The sequence below is a fragment of the Hakea prostrata genome, chromosome 2 (genome assembly GCF_041222555.1).
Source record: "Hakea prostrata isolate BN-2017 chromosome 2, UWA_Hpros_2, whole genome shotgun sequence".
In the NCBI taxonomy this organism is placed as follows: Eukaryota; Viridiplantae; Streptophyta; class Magnoliopsida; order Proteales; family Proteaceae; genus Hakea; species Hakea prostrata.
The window spans coordinates 52,764,191-52,776,890 of NC_142601.1; the positions used below are offsets into that span (position 1 = coordinate 52,764,191).

General features: G+C 39.1%; 1 protein-coding gene across 1 annotated transcript in view; it reads left to right on the plus strand.

The window, feature by feature from the left end:
* Positions 1-4,859: 4,859 nt before the first annotated feature.
* Positions 4,860-12,700, plus strand: part of LOC149024843 (protein ESMERALDA 1-like) — a 108,371-nt gene continuing 100,530 nt past the window's right edge. The window contains exons 1-2 of the mRNA XM_089145028.1: positions 4,860-5,811; positions 11,838-11,907. Coding sequence (XP_089001154.1) covers positions 5,440-5,811; positions 11,838-11,907 — 442 coding nt within the window. The 5' untranslated portion in view covers positions 4,860-5,439. The remainder of the gene's footprint in view (positions 5,812-11,837; positions 11,908-12,700) is intronic.

Consider the following 12,700-nt stretch of genomic DNA (forward strand, 5'->3'; position numbering starts at 1 on the left):
CAGATAGTTTGGACTGGGGAACCCATAGGCCCGGAGAGTTCTCACTTACTATTGGTCAGATCAGCCGGGCCATGATTATGGTGGGATGGGCTTTCATCCAATTAGCCCATTTAAACCCATTCAGTCCGATTATTGTTTTTCGGCCCATTTGAGGACCATTATAGTTGCCCAATCAGTCCATTAGCCCATCCAAAACCAATCCCGGTTTTGAAATGTTCAGAGAAAACCCGACCCGGGAGACTCTTTAGACAAGTTCACTGCACTATCAGCTTAATTTTCTCGCGTCAAAACAAACCAACTCTTTGAGAATGCCACAAGGCACAGGGTTCAGCTCCTCTCGAGGAAACTATCTCCCAAGGAATGCCTAATGAGCGACACTGCCACGTGGACAATACCGATCTGAGAATTAAGATTAAACACCTATTCGTTAAAACCCTAAAAGTCTAAAACCCAATTTTGAAGTAAAGGGGTTTCATCTTGTTTGCTGTCAAACAGGCAAAGTGAATAATGAAATCCCATATTTTCCCTTTGATTTAAACACAACGCTCATGTAGGGTTTGAGACACAACAGGAATTTCTTGACTAGGATTTTAGGTAGAACAACTTGGGTTGCGGAATATATAAAAGAAAAGTGAAATTCAAAAAAATATTTGGTAAGGAGATCGAAGATCAATCTCTAGAGTCCAATTAGCTCAATCTGGTACATGCAAATACCAGCATGTCTGAGCCAATGCACCAGGATCCATAGAGCAATCCCCTCTTCTAGTTGAATCATGCTCGTCCACATGATCAGATGTTCTTGCAAGAATGTGCTCGACTGGGTTGGTAGAGCAATACCGCCGAAGATCAAGTTAGATGAGTATTCTGCAATGGAAATAAGAAAAGCAAGTTGCAACAAGCAGTTAGTTAGCTGGAGTGATACCTCTTTAAGAATTTAGGTGGGGGTATTTATTAATGATTGTTGAGTTCGACCTAGATTCTAGTGACGATCTGAACTTCCAGACTATTTGGTTTGGGATTCTTATTCTACTTTTTAAGGGAGTTAGTTTTCTTAAAAGAAAATAATACTAGGTCCTTGGGTTATTCTGGTCTGACCAAGACGAGGTTGAACCACTTTGAGCCTGGTCGGCCTTTATTAACTCGCAGCATTGGAATTTGTCTATATTAGATTTAAACACAACGCTCATGTAGGGTTTGAGAAACAACAGGAATTGCTTGACAAGGAGTTTAGGTAGAACAACTTGGGTTGTGGAATATATAAAAGAAAAGTGAAATTCAAAAAATTCTCTAGTAAGAAGATCGAAGATCAATCTCTAGAGTCCAATTAGCTTAATCCGATATATGTAAATACCAGTATGTCTGAGCCAATGCACCAAGATCCATTGTTGGGGTAATTGTATTACAAATTCTTCAAACACAAAAAAATGAAATTGCAATACAATTGAGAGATGAAGATCTTTAGCCAATCCGGAGAGCCTGAAGTTGCAACTGAAAGAACCACTGATCAATGAGGTTGAGTCACACCTTGAGTATTGTCTTTAAGGTAATTGATGCACCCTACTACCAAGGGTTCTTCGCACCACCACCTCCAAAATAAAGCAACCTCCAACTAGAAGATGAGGTAGTTCTTCTAGTCCCTTCAAGGAGCCAAAAGCTAGAGCACAATACTTAAACAAATTCAAAGAAAGAAATTAACAATGTGAGAGTGAGTAGTGTCTCAAAATCCACCCAACATGCAAGGAAGGGTTGGGTTTATATAGGCTCAAACCTCACCTTACATCCCTTAGGATTCTTAAGGCAATGAATTGGATTTAATCCATTGAATGACCTTAACCCCACTCATGGTAATGGCCATGAATGGTCATGAAGTTGAAATGAGAAATGAAGGTCAAGAGTTAGAATTTGAGTGAATTCCATCATTCAAGTAAGCCCACTTCATCACCATGATCAAGACCTTTAAGACCCATGACCAATGTCATGAAGAGCCTCATAACCAAGGTCATGAAGGGCCTCCTTTACTCATGATGCTTCATTACCACCCTTACTTCATGGGTCCCACACACTAACAAAACAATTAAATAAAAGAAATGCAAAAACTAATTTTGAAACTTAATATATAGATAATATAGATTTTAATAAAAAACCTAACAATCCCCCACAAGTTTCAAAATTGCAAGAAAGGACTCGTGTTGTGACTTTATTAGATACTAAAGGACACATCGTTGTAGGTGTCTTTCGGACTTGAACCTACACTAGGTCTAATGAGTCGCGCTACAAAGTATGAGTAGAGTCAAACTCCTTGAACCTTTCCTCATTAATGTAGCTGACCGTCCCATCATCCATGTCCTAAAGATCGACTTTTTGAGCTACCTTTTATACGGACTTTTGAACCGGCCATGTCCCTTATCCTGGATTCATGAATGTTTAAAAGAACTCGCCTATAAGTTCTCATTGGTGGCGGCCAAACCACGTACATCCACTTAGGTTAGTCTTTGATGTGCACCACAACTAACACACCCCCACATTCCTTGGGATTCAACTAATTAAGAACTTCGCTCAACCTTACCCTTGTGGTAGTACTATTATCTTCATCTACACCCTAGAATGGAATAATTATAAATAATAGTACTGAATCGGTCTTCCCATGACTTCGTTTGTACCCCTTGAACCTAATTCAGGTATTTAGTCTCTTCACATAGGTAGGGTATCCATCATGTGACCCGAGGATTAGGCATTAACCCCATTCCTGTAGATGTAATACACAAGTTTTTGATAGACATAGCCTTTGTGAACATGTCAGCTTGATTCATTTCTGACTTCACATAATCGAGAGCTATCATTTCTTCATCTATGTACTGTCACACAAGAGAGTGTTTAAGGCGTATATGCCTCCTTTTATCATTGTACACTTTATTCTTTTTTTAAAGATAACAGGATGTCAACATGGCTTCCCCCACATATCAAGTGGTACATTAGAACTCAACAACATGGAGTTCATCGTCTCTTTAAGAGAGATATTTTTCCTTTCCGCTACCCCATTTGATTCCGGTTGGTACGGAGCTATCTTTTCATGGCTAATTTCATTTTCCTCACAAAACTTATCAAGATTAAAATACTTAGTCCCTCTATTGGTTTTAAGTCTTTTAATCTTCTTGCCAAGTTGATTTTCAACTTCCATTTTGTAATATATAAATGCCTTTTCGGCCTTATTTTTTGATTTGAGCAAATATATCATGGTATATCTAGAATGATCATCTATGAAGGTGAAAATATAATTGTTTATTCTCCTTGACTCATATGACTTGTAATCACTTAAGTCACTATGGATCAATTCCAAGAGATCACTCTTTCTATCCATGGTCTTGTGAGGTATTTTGGTTAACTTAGCGCCTCCACACAAGTTATACACTTGTCCTTGGGAGATTCCACCTTATTGGTGATCGTTCTTAACTTGCATAGTTTGGTGATATATTTCACATTACTATGGTACAAATCATAACTATTGAATGAAACAACAAATTAAACCGACTAAGTGCTAGACTTTTCAATTACAACATTTGAAAACACTAAGAATAAACAAACCCTCACTAAGTTATCCTTTCCCAAGGTCTTTTTCACCAATATCTTTGAACCGGTTCCTTTCTTCAATCTTGATCTTACAACCAACTGGTCTAAGGTCAAAAGCTAGAGCACAACACTTAGACAAATTCAAAGAAAGAAATTAACTTTGTAACACAAATAATGTGAGAGTGAGGAGTGTCTCAAAATCCACCCAACATGCAAGGAAGGGTTGGGTTTATATAGGCTCAAACCTCACCTTACACCTCTTAGGATTCTTAAGGCAATGAATTGGATTTAATCCATTGAATGACCTTAACCCCACTCATGGTAATGGCCATGAATGATCATGAAGTTGAAATGAGAAATGAAGGTCAAGAGATAGATTTGAGTGAATTCCATCATTTAAGTAAGCCCACCTCATCACCATGATCAAGATCTTTAAGACCCATGACCAATGTCATGAAGAGCCTCATAACCAAGGTCATGAAGGGCCTCATTTACTCATGATGCCACGTTGCCACCCTTACCTCATGGGTCCCACATACTAACAAAACAATTAAATAAAAGAAATACAAAAACTAATTTTGAAACTTATATATAGATAATATAGATTTTAATAAAAAACCTAACATCCATAGGGCAATCCCCTCTTCCAATTTGTAGTTTACGATCTGCAAGCCCACCGATGACGATCTCTGTGATGTTGACACCAATGCTACTGGCAATGCTTCCGATTTTGGTTTCACCTTGTAGATTTTGCAACAAAGAAGATGAATGCTCTTTTTTTTTTTTTTTTTTTTCTTCAAAGGGAAAAAATGGGATTTCACTTTGATTCTTCGGGTTTTAAGGTTTTTTTTTTTGGATGGGGATGTTACATATGCCTTTGTGAGAGTCAAACCCTCGACCTCTTCACTAAAAGGTGTTGGTTTTATCACTAGAAAAACTCTGCATTGGCGGATCTTAAGGTTTTATTTGGTTACAAAATAAATGTTTAATCTTAGAAGATCAGTATTATCCACGTGACGATTTCCCAATGATCACTAGGCATTCTCTGGGAGGGGTTTAACTTAAGTGTTGCGCATTTAATGCAATACTATGTTGTCAAAGATCGAGATTTAAATCACAGGGTATTATCCACGTGACGATTTCCCAGTGATCTGTGTCACTAAAGGATCAAGTGTTGCGCATTTAATGCGCAATACTATGTTGTCAAAGATCGAATTTAAACCACCAGTGAGGTAGACGGTCTAGATCAAATCTTAACCCTTGGCAGCAGACCCTTGACCCCTCTTGGAGATGGTCTCCCTCGGAGGAGCCGAACCCGAAGGCACAACGGTGTGGGACATTGTGCTCTGCAAATCTCCGGATCCCGAGAAATCGCTCTCTCTCATCATTCTTCGCCTGCCTGACCTCTTCTCAAGCACGTTACCTCTTGTGAAGCTCTTACATCTTTTCATCCGTGGAAAGTTGGAAGCCCTTCTTTTCCGTGAAAAATGCAATCCCAATGTCCTGCAAAATATTTAAACTTTACACACAGATTAATCTACAGACTGGAGAGATTAATTTCAAATTCAGATTCCCAAACTCGTCTAACCCATCAACCCAAGAGTAAAAGCGAACAAAGATTGATTTTTCCCTCGTCAAATTACTAATCAGGTCAATGTAGACTCTTCTTGTATACTCAATCAAGCTGAGTAGCCTTCACCTTCCTCTGGTCTTGTGATTTGTATTCCATATCATCATCATCATTTCACCTCAATGCTGATTACAGCACAAAAATATAAGGGGACTATCTTTTTTTTGCCATTCTCCATAGCATAATCGTATGGAAATTGAAAGAGAGAGAGAAGGATTTTGTGTGAGCGGCTGATAAGAGAGATGCACGCTACGAATCGTTCGAGTAGTAGGAACAGCTCCCCGTCACCGCCAACGTCGCCATTGCGATCGCCGAGTTACCGGCAGGGGAAGGCAAAGGCAGAAAGGTTTTTATCCGGGCAGCAGCCAAAGACACTCTCGCAGAGAATTTCGTGGATCATAATCTCTGTTTTACTTCGTAGACAGGGTGTTTTCCTCTTCGTCCCTCTCATTTACATCTCAGGAATGCTGCTATACATGGGGACGGTCTCCCTCGATGTGGTTCCACACGTCAAGACTCGTGCTCTCCCTGGTTCTGTCTACCGCAGCCCCGAACTTTACGAGAAGCTTCGTTCTGTGATGGAATCTGATAATTCTTCCTCTTCCACGGATGGGGTTCGTTATTCTTCTTCTTTTCTTAAACTTTGGCAGGATTTGGAGCGCGAATTGTAATTTTTGGATGAATAAATTGATATTTTCTCTCTGGCTTTTATAGTTCCTGGAACTGGACTAAAAGATTAATATTGTGCTCATATATATATATATATAAATATTTTAATTATAGAAATGATTAAAATTTCCCTGCTTGTGCTCTTTGAAATCGGTAGACAGACTCTTGTAACTGTAGATTTAGAAGAGATCATCATCAAAGTAGTGGGGATTACATGTTTTTCCCTTTAAATTTCTTCTTATGATGTCATTGACTGAGAATCTGGGACCAATCAAAACCAAAAATTTCCCACCCCTCACTGATTTTGGGTTGATCTTGGCCAAGAAGTAACAACATATTGAGATTCTTAGTCGGTTTGTGTGGAGGTAGGTGGTGGGTTCAATTGCCAGCATTTTCTTTTATGAAGTTATCCTGTGGCTTTTGCTCCTTCAAGCTGTCTTCTAGTAAAAGGGCAAAATGGAAAAATATCTTGATACTTGAGAAAATAAGGGAATGTGGGGGGGGGGGGGGGGGGGATAGAAAATGAATTTAGCTATACATAATTTTCTGGGCAACAACTACAACGAAATGGAGAAAGTTGGACTGCCATAACATTCAAACATCTATCTTAATTGGTTTTTGACGTATGTTTTATGAACCTATTGGTTCCTGCTGCTACTTTAGCATCCCCTGTTTTTTCTATGCTCATTGCGTACAATTTATAAAATGTCTGTGGTCGCTACCTATTCCAAATATGTATATGTTGAATATCTATTCAAGTTATTGTTTTGCATATTGAAGTCACATAGTTGTTTACACTTCATACCAATTTGGAAATATAATTCAAATTGGGCTTTAGAACATTGAGGGAAAGCCACCAGTTCTTAGCAATGAGGAACATGTGGACCAGGTGAACGTACTTTGTGAGCCATTATGAGATGTTGATATATCACAGATGATGATTGGATGATGCAATTTCTTGCTGAACTTATAAACACACTTCCCATTCTTTTCTTTTGGTAAAAAATTAATACATTACCAAACAAAAACAGGGTAACTCTGCCACCAAGAAGAGGGGAGAAGAAAAAAAAAAAAAAAGACAATCACAACAGAGCCTGAACCTCAAACAGAGGGGGTAAAGTCTTGAAAGGATATGGAGGAAACACCCAGGATACAATGAGAAGCATGTTCCATGGGATGTCAAAACAGGAGAGCGAATAGCCATTGAGAGCTTGAAGCCCCATTTATTGATTTTATGTTCCATCCAATTATGACGGGGAGATGGAGAGTTGGAAGTCTGTTTTCTGATATTATGTTCGGTCTATATATGATTGATGACAGCACACAAAGTGCCAGCTCACTGATCATGTCATGGAGAGAAGATCCAGCTAAAGTTCTTTATCTAAAGGGAGAATGTCCTGCTTGTAGGCCAGCACTTTGTTTGGATGTCTTTCTAGACAAAGGAGCAGATAGCGCTGGTGAAAAAGTTGTTCAGTATCTTCCACAGCATTCCAGTGAAGGCAGCAGGATTGGGAGAAAACAACCTGCATTGGAAGTTAGAATATCTCTCCAGACAAGCAATAGCATGAAATGTGATGCTTGAAGCAAACCAATGTCGTATAAGGAGCCAAAGGGCCCTCTAGAACAAAGGAAGTCCCACACAGCTTTGGAACTAAAAATGATAGAATTTTTTTTTTGGTTGAATCTCTCTTTGTTGAGGCCATAATCAAAACCATTGAGATTTTAAAGGCATTGAGAATCGCTTTTTGATATTTTCTTTTGGGTGAGTAAATAAATATGTATAAACGCCCAGGGGAAGAATAAAGCGAAATGCAGGGTTAAGAAGAAGTCTGCCTATGAGGTCAGCAATCGAGGAGCCCATAAAGGTGGATGGGAACCAGCGGTACTTGATAACAAAAGGCTGTGGGCATCTAGATCTGGGCCAAATGGAGGCAAGAGCTAGAAGCCAGATGGGCCTAGAGAGGGAGTAGGCAAGGAAGAGGTGAGGAATGGTTTCATCATCAGTGCAAAAGATGCAGGAAAATTTGATTTGCATGTTGTGGTCTACAAGGAGGGTTTGGGTGGGAAGGCAGTGGGAAAAGGTTCTCCAGAAATTGAAGGCTTCATTTGGGGGGGGGGGGGGGATGTGGCCTTTGAAGTAAGTGAGTTTGGCCCATGGGACTGGGGGAGGGGGTGAAGATGTGGTTCCAAGCAAGAAATGGTGGAGTATGAGGTGTTCCTACAAGGGAGCCAGAGGAGTTGGTCATAATGGGGGGTGGAAGAAGGAGCCAAATGGAATCTAACTCCGGAGGTAAGGGGGAGGGAGGGGTCCAAGATCCGGGATCAATAAAGCAAGAAAGAGGGCATTGTTTGGGTACCCCTAATGTGTAAATTGCCTTGGCTTCGATTACATGGTATAGGATGCCGAGGGGGTGCCAGGGGGTGCCAAGGGTCAAACTAGAACAAGATGTTGGAGCCGTCCGCTATTCTAAAGGACATAGTGGAGAGGCTAAGGAGGTTAAGTGAAGGAGGTTAAGTGAAATGAGTTTTTACAACAGTTCAAGATAAATTTGAGGGGATGGTGGTGGTCCAAAATGAGTCATTCTTGAGGTAGTAAGAGTAGACCCAATTAACCCAAATGGAGTTATCTTTGGAAGAGATTCTCCAAATGAGTTTGACGGGAGAGGAGGAGGACCAGCCAATTTGATCTAAGATATCTGCCACTAGGGAAATCTAGGGAGACTAGAACTGTTAATAGTTCTAGGGCTGAACAAGTGCAGAGAATTCTTGTAAGGTGCTGATGATCTAGCTTAAAGAAAGCAGAGTTTCCATCACCAGCACGAGAATGTGTAGCTCCGAGGATGACAAGGTGAGTAGCTGGAATCTTGTGCTAAACCCAATAAGCATCATATCTGGTAGAGAGTGTCCAACTAGAAGTTGAAGGGAGGAGCACTAAGTATATCTAATCAACCCAAATATGTCTCTTTTAGAGACAATCTTCTTGATTAGCTCAATGATCCTAAACAGGTTCACCTCTTTGATTTGCCCCTTATGGTGTAGTAAGATTGGCCATGACTAGATTTTGAGTAAATTCACAGGTACCTCTATTTGTGATTGGATAGGTAAGCTTGTCTTTGGTGCTATGATCCATCATCTCTAGCGGGAGCGGAATCTCAGGCGTTGGACTTCTAAATCACGCTCTCTCGATTCTATTTGGAATCGATTTATTTTGATGTATCGGCTAGATTCATTTATATTTCCCATCCCCCGGTTGTTGATTCCCCAAGGAACAGACTTATTGTTGTCTCCTGGGGTCTCAACTCCCATTTCATCCCTTCTCCCGGATCCTTCCCAGTTTTGATCTTTCTTGTAGTTCATTGTTTGTTTATATTATTACTTATTCATCAAAAAAAAAAAAAAAAAAAAGACTGGCCATGACTTGTTTGGGCTGCAAAATGCTTTATTTTAGCCCATCGTTGGGTTTTACAGGCTCTAGGCTTCTCGTTTTTAGGTTTATAAATGCAATATGCTTAATTTATAAGCCCCATAAATACAAATAAAATAAATAATAATAATAATAATAATAATAATAATAATAATAATAATAATAATAATAATAATAATAAAAATAAGCGTGCAATTTAGTGGTGTAGACCCAATTGGATTGAGGGCCAATTGCAAATCTCTTAAAGTAAGAACCAACTCAAAATTGGGTAAGGAAAAGGTAGGTTTCGAATTATGGAGTTGGGATTTGAATTTGGGTCTCTCTTATTGGGTTGTTAATGTGAGGTATCTCTTCTTGGGTTGGGTTGTTTCTCTGCTGGATGGTGTTAGAGGAATGCCAGGGTTCGGTTAAAGAGATGTTTAAATTTGGTAGCAATCTCATATTAGGAGTTACGGTTTCTTAGATGTGGTAGGGTTTTACGGTGTTAGGGTTTTGCAGTGAATATTTTGTTTATAAATTTTTAAGGATCCAATGGATGGATTGATGAGAAACTCGGATCACAGTTAGTATTAGGTATAGGGTGTATGTGGTCCAATTTTTGGAGGTCTTGCAAACTTTAGGTTAGAAATTAGGCTTTCTTGGGGAAACCCGAAAATGCAAGAGAGGTCTTTCAAATCGGTCTCTCAATCTTCTCTTCCTTCTCATTCTCGATTTCTTCTTCTTCTATATTTTCTGTTCAATTCATGGTGACAATTAAGTATGGGTCCCATTGTCTAGGATGTTGTCTACTTGTCTGGAACTTACACACACACACACACATTTTCTGATTATTATTTTGCAAGTTATTTAAGAGTCCTTGTCTAGGTGAGGTTCCTAGTTAGGTTGGGACCTCACAATTTCACCTTAATTTCCTTATTTTTAGAACTCCATAACTACTCTTAGAATTTGGATTGGAGTCCTCTAGAGTTAGTTATTGAGTTTTCTTGTTTGAGCCAAAGTCTTAGTCAAGAGTAGTTGACTTCATTTTGGATAAGCCAATTAGGAGTTCTAGTTGGTTTTTCAAGTTGAGAGTCCTTTTCTATTTTTTTATTTGAGGCTATAAACAAAGCCTTCCACCTACGTAATTTTCATGTTGAACTGAATGAGAATCTTGAGCAAAATCAAATCGTGGCTTTCTTGGGAGGGCCACAGCAGTTCCAGAAGGTCTTCTTCATCAACCCCGTCCAGCTTCTTTAGATTCCAGCTCTAGTTCAACAACTCCAGCGGCAGATTTTTGAATCCAAGTAAGTACAGCCCCATCCCCACCCTGTGATCCAACCAACAACCATTCCCCTTCCCCCCTCCTTTCACAACCATCTAGGACCTCTTCCCCACCCAGGCAGCAGCCAAGAAACCCTCCCCACTCCTGCGGCATCCCAAGAACCCATCCCCCACCTTCCCTAAACCTTGCGGCACCTCTCCCCCTCCTCTTCCTCCCATTCAGCCTCTTCTTTCCCCTTTCTAATTCTTGCTGCAGATCTGAAAACCGGAAAAGAAAAGGAAAAAAGAAAGAAAGAAAGAAAGAAAGAAAGAAAGAAAGAAAGAAAGAAAGAGGAAAGAAAAGAGAAAAGATCCGGAGAGTGCCCAAGAACTGACCAAGATCCCATGAAAATTGCCCAAGAACCCTTCCATCATCCAAGATTCATTTACAAATGTCCCTCTACTATTAAGTGTTGGGGTTAAATGATAATGTATTACGCTAACCTAAAGGAAGTAGTATAAGAATTCCTAAAACATAGGTTAGCGTAATACATTATCATTTAACCCCAACACTTAATAGTAGAGGGGCATTTGTAATTGATTTTTCTTTAAGGGTTAGTAGATGTAATTGATTTGAAATCCAGGGGGCTATATGTAATTTGCCCTTTGAAGGGCACTAGAAGAAATAAGGGTAAAATGGATATTAATATATTTATTAACCAATGACATCATCATTTAACCCCAATACTTAACAGCAGAGAGCATTTGTAATTGACTTTTTTCCCAGGGGTAGTAGATGTAATTGATACGAAATCCAGGGGTTCTATATTTAATTTGCCCAATAAATAAATAAAAAAACTTGCAGAAGTCATGTGACAACTGAAAACAACACTCATCTCCATTTATAAAGAGCATCCCATGAAATAGGGTCTTCAAGCATTGTAGGTAACTAATCTGTACCTCCTGCTCCTAGCATGGAATAATTATTTTGAGCTAAAGATTCTTTGCCAAATAGAAATAATAAAAAGTCACTATTTTAGGAAATATTGTTTCACAATTTCATGTGGACTTGGTTATTGTTTAGTTTTATAAGGAGGATATTCCTTTATTATTTTCCTTCTTTGAGATGCCTTGTCATAAAGTTGACAATGTTGTACTTTTTGTTAGCACTCATGAAGTCACGATTGAACTTTTGTGTTTTTCTCCTTTATGTCTTGTTCTGTCTCTGAGCCAGCTTTTATTTATAGTTTAGGTTTCTTTGACTACTTTATTTTCTTCTATTAATGCAAATTATTGACCTCACTGTAGTTGGCAACAGTGTGGAAACGCTCACATAAAGGTGGTGACTGGAGATCATGTATAAACAAGATCATGGGAGGTGTGAATTCCATATACTTGATTTTATAGTTCCTTTTTGGCTCTAAGTTTTGTTTAGAATACTTCTTTATCTGATTAAGCTGTAGCAAGGACGAGACGACTAGATAGATGATGCATCTGGCTTTCGTTTTTCAATGTGGTCAGTGTTTCGCTTCTTGTTCTGATGAAATTATTCCCAAAATCTATGCAGTGTCTAGGGATTGTGGATTTCAATGCATAACTATTTATGAAAGACCAAGAAGGAAAGACATCATTCCAAATGGAGAGTATTCCTACAACTAAAATAGCCATAACAATATAAATTAATGGAGATTCAATGGAATACTGGTCCCAAAAAATGTTTTATGATGATATTAGCCCTGCCGAAAAGACAAGGAAACCTTCTAGAAACAAGAACTTCAGTGAACCAGAAGACTATGAGTATGGCAGAAACTAACATGATTAGAACTTGTTAACCACAAATCAGAGGAGGGCCTGAAACTAACATATGTTAGAGGTCTTAATAGGGGTAAGACCAAATTTGCCTAAAAAAAGAGGTAAGAACAGATAATAGCAACAAAAGGAAACTTGTGTATCTTTCAATCCACCAGTCTGATGGACATCAACCTTGGTTCTAGTGGAGGCTAGAATTCCATAATCAGAACTGATGTAACCCTCAAATTGAGGGTCGGTCTACATGATCAATTCAAGAGAACCGACAGGAAAATTATGTTTCTAATAACCCTGTGTTATGGTGTAGGGCTGCCCTTGATTGTTCTAGGGTTGGGGATAGGATAAACAAGGTTCAGCTATGG